This window comes from Colias philodice, chromosome 18, assembly GCF_061535455.1.
Source record: "Colias philodice isolate Cphi_HAF_F1 chromosome 18, ilColPhil1 Martin Lab GWU primary, whole genome shotgun sequence".
Lineage (NCBI taxonomy): Eukaryota > Metazoa > Arthropoda > Insecta > Lepidoptera > Pieridae > Colias > Colias philodice.
In genome coordinates this window covers 8,186,107-8,204,361 of record NC_143103.1, presented here as the reverse complement: position 1 = coordinate 8,204,361, position 18,255 = coordinate 8,186,107, and the positions used below count along the sequence as shown (strand labels likewise).

General features: G+C 35.3%; 4 protein-coding genes across 4 annotated transcripts; 1 reads left to right on the top strand and 3 right to left on the bottom strand.

Annotated features, from left to right (window-relative positions):
* Positions 1-144: 144 nt before the first annotated feature.
* On the bottom strand, positions 145-2,791 carry LOC149480637 (uncharacterized). The gene is made up of 5 exons (XM_089706439.1): positions 2,558-2,791; positions 2,203-2,344; positions 1,856-2,009; positions 1,328-1,514; positions 145-648 (listed from the first exon to the last, which is right to left on the bottom strand). The coding sequence occupies exons 1-5, from the start codon at positions 2,650-2,652 to the stop codon at positions 492-494; spliced, it is 735 nt and encodes a 244-aa protein (XP_089562565.1). The 5' UTR covers positions 2,653-2,791; the 3' UTR covers positions 145-491.
* Positions 2,792-5,911: 3,120 nt separating this feature from the next.
* LOC149480634 (uncharacterized) lies at positions 5,912-17,990 on the top strand. Its single transcript, XM_089706442.1, has 5 exons — positions 5,912-6,256; positions 6,469-6,555; positions 6,686-6,815; positions 11,943-12,093; positions 17,778-17,990. Exons 1-5 carry the CDS (start codon positions 6,140-6,142, stop codon positions 17,938-17,940), a joined length of 648 nt encoding a protein of 215 aa, XP_089562568.1. The 5' UTR covers positions 5,912-6,139; the 3' UTR covers positions 17,941-17,990.
* On the bottom strand, positions 6,967-8,867 carry LOC149480636 (uncharacterized). Its single transcript, XM_089706440.1, has 4 exons — positions 8,617-8,867; positions 8,379-8,485; positions 7,907-8,131; positions 6,967-7,549 (listed from the first exon to the last, which is right to left on the bottom strand). Exons 1-4 carry the CDS (start codon positions 8,699-8,701, stop codon positions 7,007-7,009), a joined length of 960 nt encoding a protein of 319 aa, XP_089562566.1. The 5' UTR covers positions 8,702-8,867; the 3' UTR covers positions 6,967-7,006.
* On the bottom strand, positions 8,913-11,221 carry LOC149480635 (uncharacterized). Its single transcript, XM_089706438.1, has one exon. The coding sequence runs from the start codon at positions 11,120-11,122 to the stop codon at positions 9,044-9,046; it is 2,079 nt and encodes a 692-aa protein (XP_089562564.1). The 5' UTR covers positions 11,123-11,221; the 3' UTR covers positions 8,913-9,043.
* Positions 17,991-18,255: the final 265 nt, after the last annotated feature.

The following is an 18,255-nucleotide window of genomic DNA, read 5'->3' as shown; positions in this document are numbered from 1 at the left end:
TGTTAAATTTATAACTGCGTTTTTCATTGTGTGTATTCTTGCTCAGAACTTGGTTAATATAAGTGAAAAGTTTTATTTACCTTTTATATTACAAGGATTAAGTTGAAAAGAGGAAAGTATAATTGAAACAACAAATTATGAAAGTAAAAATTTTAAAAAGCTTAAAGAGAGGTAATTAAAATAATTGTGCCACACGCTGAGTATTTTAGCACCGCACTGCTGCTAATTATTCAAAATAATTGTATCGCTCTTGTGAATCTTTCTAATTTTAATATCTTTAATTAGTGCTGAAAGGACTTCTTTCTTTCTAATGTTTTGAAAATGCCACAACTGGTTATTACAAAACTTTATAGTGTTGATTAAGGATGGTAATTTCCAAAGAATTTTTATGCTTAGGTAACTACGACTTTAATTGGCAATATCTCAGAAAAGTGCTACAGACTACAAATATAAACAGTAAAAAAATCATAACATTATTACAAATAAAATAACTATGATGGTACAATTTGTGTGATTATCTTAACAACAGTGGTTCTATCTAGTTTACACTTTGAGTATCGTTGTTCGCAGTCTGTGTCCAACGACCGACCGGCTGATATTGCATCGTAGACTGATGTACCGTCGAATAAACGGCGCACGAGAGAGTTTCTGTAAGAAAATGTATAAAGAAAACATCTATTAATAAATCCTTACTATCTTAAACTTAGAGGCATATCGACTGAACACAGAAATATAAAATTACTATTTTTATACAACTAGAATAACCTGTTAGGTCGACAAAAATATCCGGGCGTTTAATTGAAATTAAAACCTTATTTTGTGGCCCTTATGAGCTATACAATAATCTATACTAATATTATAAAGAGGAAAGGTTTGTAATTATGTATGTATTATGTATGGTTTTCACGCATAAACTACTAGACCGATTTTGATGAAATTTGGCACAGACAATCTTTAGACCCTGAGAAAGAACATAGGCTACCTTTTATTGCGAAATATGTACCACGGGCGAAGCCGGGTCGGACCGCTAGTAAACAATACGATCATTTGAAAACTCTGCCTAATACAGTCGTAGGCAGAGTTTTGCTTCGGACAATTATTAAGTGTGATTTTGAGTCTGTGTTTTTTGTACGTCAATTATTTACACAGATAATATTTTTGCGTCTCCTTTTAACTATTTTTTATGCGAAAGCTTACCGACCGATTTTACTTCTGAGTACGTTTTGTATCCATCACTGACCAGTGATGTTTTAAAATCTACGTCAAAAGTAGGGTATCAGCGTCATTATCAGCAGGTTCCTAGTAAAACCGACTCATAAAATATTACCTAGCCACAGAAGAGAGCATGACATCAAAATCAGTAGCGTTTCCAGTGACCATGTTCTCGTTAGCGAGTTGAATGTACGAGCAGGCCAGGCGCTGCATGCAAGACGCGGAATCTACGTTGTAACGACTTAGGGTTTCGTCGAACTGGCCTAACAGGTCCGATATGGAGCTGAGATCTGATTCTGCACCTGAAATACGAACAAATTAGAACATTGTTTCCTAAATTAGTGTGTATTCAATTTAATTTTCATTTTTATACAAATAAAAGTTAATTATTTTTCTCTGGACTAAGTAACTAACGGGCAAAATACTTTTTTTTTTATAAAAAACTAAACCGTATTGAGATGATCAGAACTGAATAAAATTTAAATGGGACCAACCGGAAGTTACTAACTACGTCCAAAGAAGAAAACAATCATCAAAATCGGTTCACCTTCTTTTTTTGAAGTCGGTTGATAGAGCAATAATAATTTTGCCTATTTGGCATCTGTTATAAATATACAATAAGCTTTATTTAAATAAAACTCACTGCGACCGTAACCCCCGTAGCCGTAGGAGAAAGCGTGTATTATTTTGGGTAGAACTACCACAGCGCCAAACCCGATGATGGAACCCAATAGCACACCACCGAGGTCTATCTTCAGAGGTCCGTAAATGCCTGGAGCTGTAGCACCGTATGGACCCTAGAAGTAGATAAAAATTAAGACAGAGTAGGCAATTAGATAAGTTTTACGGAATATAATTAGAGTAGGTTAGTATAATATAAAACATAGCTATGTCGCTACATAAGTTTATAACAGCTACTTGGCTACAAACTCCCTTGTCTACCTACCATATGCTCCAAGGCTAGCTAAATGACAAAAAGCTACAATTTACCGTGGCTCCGTAAGTAGATATCCCGAACCTCTGCGACTTATCCGCTTGGTTATCTCGATCATCGCGACTCCTTTCTATCCTTGCTGCAGGCTCTGCCAACTGGTCTTCAGTTCGTTGGTACGTTGGACTGGGGAGGAATCCTCTGGAAACATAAAAATAAGATCATACTTTTAGGTTCACTCACTTTACAGAATAGGGAACGATTTAGCTTACGAACCACCTTTTGGCACCTGTTAAAAACATGACTCTACTAAATGCTACTACATGCTTATTGTCTTATACTAAAACTGCGATGTCACTGGAACTTTACCACCATTCTATTTTCACTAGACATTTAACAGAGCCATAAACTTACCCATCGCTTCTATAATCAGCCTGTGCGCCGACGCACGCGACGAGCAACAGAACTATCTTGCTTGCCATCTCAATGACGTCCAGGCACTGCCGCATTTCTTTGCATAAACACTATATACATATCGTTCCGGCGATGCTCTGGAACAATACTATGGGGAAACTATTGTCATATGTCGTGTTATGCAATGCTCACCGTGACGACTCGCGCAATCGAAATTGTCTTGGCTCCGAGATCAAGTGAAGCGCTTGGTAAAAGTAAAAGAGCTAGGAAAAGGCGGTTTGACAATAGTGCAATATGTATAATGGGGTTGATTTAACTCTGATATACGAGTAGGTACCTAAACTCCTACAAAAGGGGTTACCCACAACTGGGGTTTCTACATAAATTTCGTAATTATACATTATTTGATTTTATAAAGGTAAAAATATCATATCGTTTTAACTTTTTTGATAATTTAATTAAAATCTTAATCAATGTTCAAGTTCATAATATGTAGGTTTTGTTCATAATATTTAGGTTTTAAGTAGTTATGTATTTTACTTGCATATATGTACAACATATAATATAATATCTACTAAACTAGTACCTTTACTTTTCAGGTGAATACCTAAAATATATTTTTAGCTCTTAGGCTAACACAATAATATTTAATATCAACCACGTGTAATACGTTTAAATACGACAAACGGAAAATAAACGTAGAAAGCGAAAGACACACTCTACTTACGGATTATGTATGCAATATAAAACAATTGAGATAATTGTTTTTATGTTACATGCCTATTTGGCTATTTATAATTACATTATTTACTGTGGAATACATTATCCACACGACACACCTATTTATCCGCCATGGATCAGATCGTCCAACAAGTAGGATTATATTATTATCTCCCTTACATACGGGACACTTGGTGCAAATCCGTTTTGCCAGTTTCATTTCAATAACTTTTACAAATCTAACATCTAGGTACATAATATCATAATTCATAAAGCTGAAGAGTTTGTTTGTTTGTTTGAACGCGCTAATCTCAGGAACTACTGGTCCGATTTGAAAAAGAAAGAGAGAGATTTCGGTGTTAGATAGCCCATTTATCGAGGAAGGCTATTAGATATATATCATCAGTCATTACGCTCTAAGCCCAACAGGAGCGAAGCAATGCGGGTGAAACCGCGGAGCACAGCTAGTATTGTATAATCCTAATTGTTAAACATACACAGATACTGTCGGTACAGGTAGGTACTAGGTAGGTACTTGGTTAAATTATGCATCGTTTAGTCAAAACAGGTGTTATGTATGAAAAAATGTACACATGAGATCAGAAAATCAAAGTGGGGGATCAAGTGTTCCCAACTTCCCCTAGGTAATACAACATCATTTATAATTCAATCCAATAAAATAAATAGGTACTTAGGTACATATGTACCTATTCATATTGAAATAATTTTTATTCTATTATGCAACTCAAACATGGAAATTTTTTATGTTGCTATAACTATGGTTATCACTACATACCTAGTAGGTATAAAACAAAGTCGCTTTCTCTGTCTCTATGTCCCTTTGTAATCTTTAAAACTATGCAACGGATTTTAATGCGGTTTTTTTTAATAGATAAAGTGATTCAAGAGGAAGGTTTTAGTGTATAATTTATTAGGTTTTAGACAAAGCGGGCGAAGCCGCGGGCGGTAAGCTAGTAATATAATAAATCCTAAAACACAGCACCAGATATACGTATTAACAGCTATTAGTCAAGTCGATAATTTGCGAAGTGTAGGTATCTCTATGATATGCAGATTACTAAATATAAATTTACAGTAGACATTTCAACGAACAAAAGGCCTCCCGACTTTTTGCAAAAAGCTGATATTTTCGATTGAAAATTAGTTTTGTCATTTTTCAAACGTTATCGTCACTGGTCTAAATGTTGTAATAGTTGAACATCCGAACCTAGATCTACCTTCGCTGGGGTGTTAATAGGATGAGACCTATTTTATAATAAATTTAGTCTATTAAAAACCGTAGATATTAAAATAAATTGTGTTTCAAAAAAAGATTGATTTTTTAATAATTAGGTAATAATTAAAAATATCCTGTCTTGGTTTTTTCCAGCAAACCTATTTTAATACATTTTTTAATAAACTTAATCTTATATATAAAAATGAATCGCAAAATGTGTTGGTAAGCGCATAACTCGAGAACGGCTGAACCGATTTCGATAATTCTTTTTTTATTATATTCCTTGAAGTACGAGGATGGTTTTTATGTAGAGAAAACGTAAATATGTACCACGGGCGAAGCCGGGGCGGACCGCTAGTTTATTATAAAATAGAATGCTATTAACACCCCGGTGATGGTCGATCTAGGTTCGATCTTAGACTATTACCTCGCGCTTAATTGAGTTCATCACACAAATATTTGCCCTGACCGGGGATCGAACCCGGGACCGTCGGCTCAGTAGGCAGTTGCTTTACCACTGCGCCAACCGCGTCGTCAAATTTGAGGTAACATCTTTTTATAGGTCCCCAAATAACATATATAAGCATTTATACTATAACGAAAGTACCTATTAATAATTATTATAGTTTAAAGTTTAGGGGTGTCTGGCAGGGGGAAGCAATTGTCATAAGTGTCCGGCAACGAGAAACTCAATTTTTATTAAATAGGCAACGAAGGTCTGGCCTACGTGGGCTCTTGCTAAATTGTTATACTTTTATAGAACTTTTGCTCATGATTAAAAAAAATAAATATATATAAGTAAATACATACCTACTGTTCCTTTCTACACGATATAGCAAACCACTCGGCTTTACTCACGACGATGAGCTATGAATGCTTTCAACAAGGAAGATGTTTTCTGAAGCCAAAGTATATTATTATTAAGTCATTAAAACTACATCATTTTTTGTGTTGTTTTGTTGTTAATTTAAATGAGACATTAAACTCATGTACCGTGAAAATGTTACAAATTGTATGCAAACTTGTTAGATGTAGAGCTATGAAGTTATAGACATAGACATTCTATGCTTTTTATAAAAGACTGCATCTGTTTGTTTTGTGTTTTGTCGAGATATTAAAAGTCGTTAAGATATAGTCGTTATATATTATTTGTTATGTAAAAAGTTCCCTTTTTTGGGTTCAAAAACTTAATCGTACCAGAAGGACTCGTGGAAACTAGGTAGGTATGTTTTGTAATACTACGCCATCGATGCTGCTGAAAGAAGAAATGTATGAATTAGGAAACTGTTATTTTATAATATGTTATTTTCGTTTGCATGTTAACATAGAAAGCTTCCTGAAGACCACAGAAACGAAACAATTGTACAAACTTCGATAACATCAAAGTAGGTATGTATGTGCGTGTCTATATCTAATTAAGTCTATATCCGTTAATAGAGGCTTTGACTTCTTATCATTTGCAACAATACGCGGAAACCTTTGTTTCGCCTTTCCTTGGCTATTTCTGTAAATTCACCGTAAAATGGCGCCAAACGGTTCCCCATTTTGGCGCGAAGAGCACTCACGCTTAAATTAGCTGTAATTTGTAAAGTTTAACATCCCGTTGCTCTTTTAATTTTTCAAAAATGTTAGTGAAGTGTGCTTTGATTTTATGCTGTGTTTCATCAGTATTTTGTGATAGAACTGAAGAGCCGAGAAGTGCCAAAATATTTTCATTTGAAGGCACCAAAGGGGATTTTGAGGCAAGTTTTTTGTTAATAATTATTGAATGCAGTATTTTTATCAATTACAATTACCTAGCTTTATTTTAATTTAGCAATAATAATTTATGCGTTGTTTTTGCTCACATAATACCTAAATAAGAATTATTTTTTTATAAATTACGAAAATTCTGTTCAAAAACTATGAAGTAATCTAACATTAATCCTAATTGATCAATATATTAATATTTTAGGTGGGTTTGGATTTTTCACTCCCATTTCTAAAGATACCAGTAAAATCTCCCGTGGATCCTGGAACACCGTATGCGCATCATGGCCTGGTAAATAATTTTCCTTTTATATATTTCGTACCTATTCCTTATGTTAATATAATATTTTTGCTCATTGGTCAAAGAACAATTTTAATAATAACATAAAAAACGAGAAACCTAAACAATAATTTTATTTCAGAATTTCCCAAAAATCAATGTGAATTTGTCTTCGCTATTCGTCGGTGGTCTGATATTATTCATAACTACTGTTATTTCACCGCTACTTTCCAAAACGCATGGTATCAATCCCTGGGATCGCTCCTCTAGAGGTATTTATAATCTGTGCTATTTTAAACGTGACTCTACTTATTTAAACTTAGTAAAAAAACATCAATAGATATAAAACAACTATATTTTGATTGCATTTAAACAACAAATGCCAAAAATTACGACACGAAAACTGAATTTACTTATCCTATAATTTTATTAAAAAATCAATTTAGACGCCCAAAACAGACAACTACGGACAGGGACCACAGCAAGTTTTCCTTGACACTCTTCTTTTCGGAGGCTTGATCGAGGCACACGACTTTTTACACTTAATTTTCGGTTGCTCAACTATCCCTGCATCCGCTGGTATATACTGAGTTTCGACGTGGATAAAATTCTTCCTTTTCCGCGGGGCTAAGTCGAAACAACCAAACGGCGGGGTGTATTCAATGTCCCATGTAGCATTGCTGGATAAAGAGCTTAAAGACTCCTCTTGGCACACACAGGGCGGCTCCTTGAACGCAGGACAGCTATCTATCACCTTATCGATTGCACTCATGTCATTACAATACACATCCATGTATGCACATTTACAAATATCTTCAACAGCCTCGGACAATGCTTTGCGAATTTCAGCGTCTCTTTGACGCTTCAATTTTACCATTTTTCGCGCTTCTACCTTCGCCTGTTCCTCTGGACTTCGCTTTTTGATAATTTTGAACACCATTGGATCACAGTCTACGTACGGGTCTTCGTTGTCCGCAATCTCTGTTAGATCTTTCAATGGATTTACCTAAAAGTGATGAAGAGATTTATCTGACATGAAATATGCCTTTTTTTCGCAACGAAAGAAATATTTATGTTTTTTTTTAGTTTTAGAAATACTTAGGTATAATTAACGAAACATTTTTGATCGTAATCGATTGTGTTAAGAAATTAAAAGAAAAGTAAGTGATTATGTAGTAACTCATTTTCGTTAACTTTCGCTTTTCAGATAAATCAATAGAAAATGTAACCTATGTTCGAATGAAAAGATTATTCATAACTGCCCGAATCGGGTTAAATATCTGCTTATTTTTGGTATTGTTTAATTTGTGTGCTCATTGAGTGTAAATCAATTATGTGCGTACTTTTCCAGTATCTAACTCACTTGTATAGTGAAAACATCGCCTTTCCTCTGCACTCGCAACGCTGGTTTTGGCTCCAGAGGCTCATCGGGCTCCGAGTCCCCTCCGCCCATGTCTGCTCCCGTCTGCTTGCCTTTCTTCTTCTTCTTCTTACTCTTGTCTTTGTCCTGACCGGCGCGAGGACATTTGAACGTCATCAGTTTGGCCACGCTCTTCCCAATCACGCCTGGCGTCCATCCACGACGAGGCTTTATAAAATAATTTGATAATTAGATGAAAGAGATTGAGAAAAACACATTTTTAAGTACTTTTCAGTATATTTTCTAAATTCCAAAGATGCAGAGAGCAGAGTGAGATACAATTTTGTGTTTTTAGCAGTTGTTTTTGATTAAACTAAGCTATAGTCTCTATTGCACTTAAAAAAGCGGCTTTGACTCATATGCGCAGAAGATAACCTGAGAATAATAGGCATCTATTTATCTAAAAGTTCCTTGCCTTGTAGCCTGGGACATCCGTTGCATTCCACAACCATCCCATTTCAGCGGGCACGGGGTATCCTGGCTTTAGAAATGGATTGCACGTCTTGTGGCCAATTGTTACGCCTGTAGATTAATAGATTAATTATATTAGACATTAAGACAACTAGGCACATACAAATGACTACATTAGTATTTTAAACAAGATTATGCTCCGTTTAAATTTAATTAAATATCTAAAATGAAATTAATCGTACCGGGATGTATGTCTCCAAATGTGTAATTGTACTTGGAAGCATTTTTCTTTTTCTTTTTCTTATCGCCATCATCTTCGTCGCCCATTTTATCAAAACTACCTATATCAATAATGTTTCATGATCATTTTAAAAATTTAAATAACAGCAGCTATCTGTGCATCGTTTAAATTACATAAATATTCTTAGATAGTTTTAAACCTCTTTTGTGTAAAGGTACACAGTATGTTCTTGAGTATCATAGATTCAAAAAAAGACAAAATACCTAAGTCCGGCATTTTTTACTAATACATTAGCCTAAAAAAGTTCCTCCAAATTAATAATAAGAAGAGAAAATACTGGTAAAATAAAGACAAATTTTACGGGTATTATAAGTGTATTTAGATTTTATCATACACTTGGGTTACAAAATAAAATATCAATGTAAAATCTATGCGTTCTTTCGTTCCTCTTTATCCTTTTCTTGGATGGCTAGTTTGTGAGCACCGCAGCAACTCTTCCCCATGAGGGACAGCAGAACCTGCTCTTTGTCGCAACATCGTCTTTCAGTGTCCACATTAAATCTGTTTATGCATCTATAGTCATGTTCCTTTTCGTACTTCATGTAGTCTTTTATCGCCTTTTTGATTCGCTCGTACTCTTTAGAACAACAAACTTTCCCAGCGTCGCTATAGCTCGGTGGTTGGGGAGCTATGGCTGCGGTTTTATACATTCTGGCGAACCCGTCGGGCACTGAACAAGGCCTACCCATTACAGGACAGGGACCCAGTTTGATAGGCGGCAGACCATACGGTAGTGGCTCAGCTTCGTCTTCATCGACATCTGCTTTCTTATTTTCTTCTTCCTCATTCTTCATATTCACGGGACAATTACTCTTGTGCTTATATTGTGGACAGTACGGTTTGTGTGCTTTTCTTGCTGCTATGTTAACTGATTTTTGTATACACTCACAGTCAAATGTCTTGCAAGGTGGCGATGGTTTAGGAGGGTTACATTTACAATCTTTATCCTCTGCTATTTCAACACAATTAAAGACTGGAATTTTTCTTTTCGATGAACTCAGTTCCACGTTATACACCATGGCATTATTATTCAAACTCCGTGTGGAAGCTTTATTGTCGGGCGGTGTTATTTCAGTGGCGCTTAACGCAGTCCTAGCTTGATTGAGATTTGATATTTGTCGGTTTTGGCTACAACAGCATCCACCTCTATTGGCAGCAGGAGTCTGACCTATCATTTGTAAATAATAGTCGGTGGTTAAATTTTGTACCGTGTAATCTGTGCCATAAACAGACTCTTTAAAACCAGGAACTTTTGTTACGCTAAAAACATAAGATACTTGTGTCTTTGACCCTCTCGGAGTAGCTCCTGTTCCAAACATTTTATTCTTTCTATCTTCGCACGTTTCTCCTGCTTGTGCCATCCCTCCACAACCGGAGCATACGGCTTTACCCTGCTTACCTTCTTTTTCTAATTTCTCAGGACATTCCTCTCTATGCCACCTGTCGTCTTTACAACCACAGGTGCCACAGATTTTTCTTGCATTTACATCTTTCGTTCCATCTACTTTACCATCTGCTTCTTTCTTATAACTTTCCAAATTTCTGATGTAAGTTCTCACTTTGTGTGCTAAAGGACAATTTGTATTGCCGCATGGCCCGGTAATATCACCCATTCTTATTTTATTAATAGGATATGTCTTCTTTTGAGCTGTTGCTTCCGTTCCTTCATGTTGACACCTATATTCAGCGTCTTTTTGTCCCATTCCACAGCTTTGTAATTCAGTACAAATTTCAATCTTTTGTTGTGCTTTATCTACCACGTCTGGATCTTCCAATGTTGTAGTTTCGTACAAGCTACCAACCATACAAAAGTTCTTGTCATCACCTTCGATTCTCTTACATTGAAACATACTTGGAGCTTTGTTTGTCCTAAAAACAAATGCATCCGGATCTGTCATCAGTTGCTGGAACTCTGTTATGATGCTCTCTCCTAAAGCGCTCAGTCGTAGTATGAAAGAAATTTCTCCAACGCGTTTACAATAACATTCCCCAAATAGGGGTGTGTTCTGCTTGATTGTCAGTGGTTCGTGTAGTTTCGAAGCCTCTGCAGTTTCTTTCAGCATGTGGAAAAATTCTGTCTCCCAATACATAGTGCCAACACCGACAAATATTTCTACTTCGTTCTCGTCGTCGTTCCATATTTCTATTTCGAGTGGAAACTTGCTGAGTATCATAAGGACAGTATCTGGATATGATGGGAAGAGGTATGATTTGCCAACTCTGATTGTACGGGACCATTTTCTTCGACCGTTTTCATCGCATTCCATAACATCATCTTTCTTATCGTCATTGAGAGCTAATTGACCTTCTTTGATAATAAACTCTACTTTTGGTCCAAATCTTATTTTTATAATGAGGTTTTTGTTTGCGCCACTCTGTTCATCTTCTAACGTCGCGTATATCGTCACCTTGTCTATGAATATCTCGATCAGGTACATTTGCTCCATGATCTGCCGAGTTCAATAGGTATAATTCAGTGGCTGATTTTGACATTTCTTCACTATTAATTTCTGCACTATCATAACAAGAAAGTAAAACGGGGAACGCTATTATTTTTTTAAAGAGCGCCTTTATCGCGGTTAATTGCTTTGACGCAATAAATCACAGAAATATAAGGAATTTGACGATTGAAAAATAAAAAAAAAATGTAGTTCATATTGTAGTAAACGACTGGGTTGTTTTCAATAAACCAACTAGGTAACATAACATAACTACATGTATATAACATTGGCTTAAAAATTTTCACGAGGTTTACAATACTACAAATTATTGTTTTCCTATAGAAAATTATGAAATTACATACTTACGCACGGGTTTTTTGTGTCCCTGTCCTATTTAAACATTACTATGGACACTGAAAATTTTATTTTGTAACCCGAAATTTATCATTTCCCCATGATCTTTATATAAATGTCATTTTGTTTATTTTACATCAATTTGTAAAAGGAATGTCATGACCAACTCTTGAATTATTTTATTTAAGAAGGTGCTATAGGTTTATCGAATACTAGTTTACCGCCCGCGGCTTCGCCCACTTTGTCTAAAACCTAATAAATTATATTATCCTAAAACTTTCCTCTTGAATCACAATATAATATTTTTATTTTTAATTAAGTTTGTAAGGGTATATATGTACCCTTAAAAATTGATTAAAAATAAAATAACATTTATATATTCTATATAGCAGTGTCCCTCAATATCATTGTTAAAATTTTTGATTAAATCATGTTACCTAGTTTTATATAGGTACTAAAATATATCTATTAGTTTCAGATAATGAAGCAGACTACAATCCGCTGTTAGATTTTAGCCACGAAATGTTGATGAAGAACAGAGGATGTTTGGAAAGAATCGCCTGTACATCCAGCCAGCATCTACATGATATTAATAGTTTGAGATCTATGAAGCTGATAATGCGGTATTTATATGTTATTTGCATAAATATCTATGAACTAGCGGTCCGCCCCGGCTCCACCCGTGGTACATATTTCGCAATAAAAAGTAGCCTATGTTCTTTATCAGGGTCTAAAGATTATCTGTGCCAAATTTCATCAAAATCGGTCCAGTAGTTTATGTGTGAAAACCATACATACATACATACATACAAACCTTTCCTCTTTATAATATTAGTAATAATAATAATAATAAATACACTTTATTCAGCACCATGTAAATACACGTAAAAAAGAAACAGACAATATGATTATAAAGCTAAAAAAGGCGGCCTTATCGCTACTAAGCGATTTCTACCAGGCAACCTATGGGTAGGATTTTTAATTATAAGAAAGAGGTGAAAACAATAGGTGGTGCAGCAATGAAAATGAATTACAGTATATTTAAACCATACAACTACTTATATTATAAATACATAATAATATGTAATAAATATAATTTAAGAATACCTACATATACATTATATACATATTAATATATACGTACACATAATATACAATACATACAATACATAATATATATACCTATACAATACAATTATTAAATAAAATATAAGGATACTAACAATTTATTTGGGAGAAGAAATGGTTGAAAACTAAATTTTTAAATATGTTCAGCGATTTCGCACGTCTGATTTCAATTGGCAGAGCGTTCCAAAGAAGTATCGACTGTATATGGAAGGATTTGTGGTAAAATTTTGATTTATGGGGAGGAATTTTCAATAGCAAATTGCCAGTGCAGCGCAGATTTAAATCAACATTCGAACGAAATTCAAATTTTTCTTTAAGGTAGACAGGGGCTTGAGGATAGAAAAGGATTTTGTACAAAGATGTAAGTATATGCATGTTGCGACGTAGACGTATGGGTAACCATTTGAGCCTCATACGGTATTCTGTGACGTGATCATACTTGCGGAGGCCAAATACGAATCTTATACAAACATTTTGCAGCCGTTCAAGTTTGTCCAATTGCAATTCAGTAAGGTCAGTATAGCAAATGTCGGAATAATCGAGGATGGGAAGGAGGAGGGACTGTGCAAGAGAAATTTTTGTTGGAATGGGTAAGAAATTCCGAATACGTCTTAACGAATGTGATGCAGCAAATACCTTCTTACTCAGTTCGTTAATTTGTTTGTGCCAAGATAAAGTGCGATCAAACATAACACCAAGATTTTTAACCGAATCACTTACCGGTATAATTGTGTTATCTACAGTAATAGGAGGAAGAATTGACCAGTCAATCCTCGAAATGAAACTGGGACTCCCGATGATAATAGATTGAGTCTTTGATGGATTGACTCCCAAACCGTATGATCTACTCCAAGCTACTATCGAGGCAAGATCCTTATTCATCAATCCAATAGCAGATGGTAAATCTTCGAGAGTTGAACGAGTATAGATTTGGAGATCATCTGCATACATATGTGAGAGCGAAGTAAGGGAAACAGTGATATTATTAATAAATATGGAAAAGAGGAGAGGAGAAAGGACGCCACCTTGTGGAACGCCAGCAGTGATGCTTGACCAAGTTGAGAAAGTACTATCAACTTTGATTCGTTGCTGACGCCCCAGCAAGTAACTTTGAAACCACGCAATCACCGTTGGAGATATGTTAATGGAGCGAAGCAAGCTCACTAGGATATCAAAGTCTACAGTGTTGAACGCGTTACTGAAATCCAGTAAGGTAAGAATAGTGAGCTGCTTGTCATCGATTCCCGCTCGAATATCGTCAGTGATCTTAGTGAGTGCAGTAGCCGTACTATGCCCAGGACGGAAGCCAGATTGACAAGGATTTAAGATGGAGTTTTTGTTGAGGAAACGGGTTAACTGTTCGTGGACTAAACGTTCCAGTGCTTTGGATAAGAAAGGGAGGATGGAGATTGGACGATAATCGGAAAAGGATGCAGGATGGATTTTTTTAGGTAAGGGTAGAACGTCTGCATTTTTCCAGGCATCCGGAAATATGCCAGAGGAGATGGAAGAGTTAAATATGAAAGTTATTACAGGTGTAAGGATATCAATAATAGGAAGGATCATACTGCGGCTAATACAATCACCACCAACGGCTTTAGAAGAAATCGATGAAATGCTCTTCTTAACATCACAATCGGAGAATTGCCTGAAATGGAACGGTTGATAATTAGGAGTTTGATAAGAAGAAAGATTATTTAAAGTTAGTGATTTATGATTTGAATCGAAGTTAACAAGATTTTTTGTGAAATGTTGGTTCATCTGATCGATATTGATATTATTTGGAAGAGAAGGCTGCTGTTGTTTACCAACTCCTAAGGATTTTAGAAATTTCCAAACCTTGGCCGTGTCGCCGTCCTCGACTGAATTATAGATATGGCGCCGCTGAGCATCTCTACATAGTGTATTGCAGTGATTCCTAATCTTATTGTATTTGTCCCGGTTAGCAGGAGAGTTGTTTGATCTTAATTTTGCTTTAGCCCTATTTTTAGAATTTATTATCGATTTAATGTCGTCAGTTAGCCATGGAGCTGGTAAGTGTTTAACTTTTACCCGTTTGACAGGAGCATGATGGTCATATAAATTCACCAGTAAAGAATTAAACACATTTACCATTTCATTTACGTCACTTGCATCGTACACAAGACTCCAGTCAATCTTGCACGCATCCTGATTCAGTCTATCAAGATCCATTCCAGCAAAATTTCTCTGCAAGAGGATTTGAGGTTTTACTTTAGGAGCACGCAGTTTATAGGATAGGAAGAGGAGATCATGGTAGGAGAAAGCTTCCGCGGGATATTGACCATGTTTACAGACAAGGGTAGGATTTGAAACAAGGATTAAGTCTAATAGGGAGGGAGAACTGTTTGGGAAGTAATGAGTAGGATCTAGAGGCAGTATGTGGAGATTAAAAGAATCGACAATTGAGACAAACCTTTTAGCACGCGAATCATCTTTAACCAGGCAAGTATTAAAATCACCCATAAGTATTATGTGGTCATAGGATGGTACAAAATTCTCCAGCAATTGATCAAATGACGCAAAATAGTCCACATGCATCGAAGGACTATAAAATACTCCTAAGAGCATTTTGGTGTGAGAAAGGGATATCTCGACAAGGAGATGCTCAGGAGCATCAGGAGGAGGGGGTTGACAGGAAGAACTAATAATTGAGAAAGGAATATGGGAACGCAGGTAGATTGCTACACCACCACCCGTTCTTCCAATACGGTCGTTGCGTATTAGTCGAAAGCCGGGTATGGAGTAGCAGGAAGATGGGAGTGTGGGCTTTAACCAGGATTCGGATATCAGTATTGCATGGATATTGGGATTGGATTCAAAGGATAGTAAAAGATCTGGATAATGCGCTGGGATACTTTGTGCGTTTATATGAACGACATTGAAATTTTTAGAAAAATCGGTGAAGTTGTTTATGAGTAAAGATTGTAGAGATGGGTGCGATACACTTTGGAAGCTATCATTCGTACTGCTGCTTGAATCGGACGATAACGCTGAGACAAAACTATCATTATTAGAGTCAGACATAAAAATAAAAGTTGATAAATAAATTGTAATAAATAATAATAAATAACAATACCTATAAAAATAATCAAAATAATAAATACAAATATATGTGATATATAAGCAATTATACCTAAAAACAATCTATCAGTTTATCCTTTACCCATCAGTTACCTTTAACATTAGATAGTATGGTAATAAGTAATAACATTACATAACTATTAAAAAAGAAAAACAACAATAATATTATATTAAAAAACACTGCTTACAGCTAATCAACTAATATTCAAAAATGCACGTATCTATGATAAAAAAAACTTGTGACGGTGACATTTGACTTGTGGTATTTGACGTGAGTGTCATAATTGTTTACAAAATATAGTGTGCCAATTAGAACTATTTCTTTACATATTATTAACATAAACTAGCATTTTCTAACTACCAACGCAAAAAAAATAGAAGTTAATTTTAAAAGAAGGAGCATATCACACACAAACAGAGATTTGAAATAGCAATTTTGGCAAATAAAGATAAAAACATAAAACATACAAGTCCAGTGGCATAGAGAGAAGCAATAGAAGTTATAAATGATAATACCAAAGCCATAATCAGGAAGGAAATAAAAAAGCATATCAAAATACAGACAAGAAAAAAGAAGAGTAAAGAACAATATCACCATATTGACGTATTGAAGATCTATTTCTTGATTACTCTTTTGGATCTTGGAGGCAATTTATCTTTTGGCTGGAATCCAGATGATGCAGTTGGAGCTTTGTGAACAGGCCGGTTTGAGGCAGAATCACTGACAGGAACATCATCCAAGTCTGCAAGTGCATTAATTTGGTGCCGATTCCCATCCGGCCCGATCAGAAAGATGTTGCCATCCCTGGTCCAACAGCGCTCAACACCAAATCGCTTTCGAGCAGCCATGAAAACATCGTGCCTTGGCTTTGTCAAAAACTCAGACAATGTGATGCCAGATCCCTTCAAATCTTTCTTGGCAGACCAGATCTTGTGCTTAAGCGATATGTCTTTAAACTTGACTACTATGGGACGGGGTCTATCATTGTTGCTTCGTCCCATGCGATGGCAGCGGCTGAAAGATGTTATTGAAGCATCGGGAATATTCAGATGCTCGGTTAAGATACCAGCTACAGTAGAGTCCACTTTTTCATTTTTATCCTCCTTCACTCCATGAATTAATAGTATCTTCTTCCTGGTTTGCATCTCTTGTTGATCAACAAGCTTTTTAAGGAGAACAACTTCGGACTGAAGGCATTGTAATGAAGTCAGCACAAAGGTTCGGAATACAGTAAAGTCTGAAGCCAATTTCGACGAGGGACTACCCATTGGTGCTGCAGATATAGCTTGGAGATCCTTTTGGAAGTCATCCATTCTGTGATTGAATGTTTCAACCATTTGCTCCATGGACTGTGCAATAGATTCCATGATTCAAAGGAATAGTGCAAGATAGTGATAAGTGAGGTTATGTTGTTGTGACACTGATTTTAATAGCTACCAAGTTTAAGTGAAATAATTATAGGATACAATAACCAATGGCCAAGGTATTTATAGCATATTAACTTTTTAAAAAATATTAAGATGAAAACGAAAATAATATTTTAAATTAAACAGCTGATCAAACATGTGTTTACTGTCACACACCTACCCTCTAATTTCCAAGTATAGATTAAAGTATAGATTAAAGTCTTAATAAAAGGATTTAAGTCATGCTAGTAATACTCATAACTCAAGAACGGCTGAGCAGATTTTAATGATTCTTTGTTTGTACGGTTTATCTCCGCTTAGATTGGGATATCTATTTTACAGGGTTTCCCAACACTTATGTATGACACTCGTAGTGACACTCACACTCTTCTTGATGTGGGATATTTTTTTTTTTTGAAAATTCGTTTTTTTAATAAACATAAACCAGCAGGTCTTGAATATGTCACCGTAATTGTATAAACTGTAAGCTGTGTGTAAGATATAATCTTACTATATATAATGATATAATCTTATAATCTTATAGTGTGCAATTTCGCGAGTCAGAATATATCTGACTCGCGAAATTGCACACTATCGAAAATTTTTAATCTAACGATGATTACAATTTTAAATACTTACTTGCTTATATTTTATATTTCATATATTGCAGGAACAACCTATTATCATCAATATTAAACACCACGGCATTAGAAGAAGCAGCAGACCATGGTCTACAAGGCAGTGATTGTGACAAATTTGGCCCATGTAGTTTGGGCGCGGAAGATTTTATCAGAGTTCTTAATAATCTTGCTGGCTTAAAGAAAAGAAAATAGGAATAACTTTTGTTTTAGAAAAGTATTGTTGTATTGTTAAGTTTGTTTTAATAAATGTGGCTTTCCAAAAAGGTGTTTTATTTTTTTTTTAACTTTCACAAATTATAATAATACCTAATAGAATGAGTATGCAACTTTAGTTTACTCTTAATAATGATTTCCTTTTTTTGCTATTTAAGGCGGAAATAAATCAAAGATCATAAAATTCTTTTCTCTCGTTTCCTTTTTATCACCTTTAAGATCTTAATGTCTTAAAAAACTTTCTAATCGTAGCATAAACAACTCATGATCATGAATGATGTCATGAATAAAAAT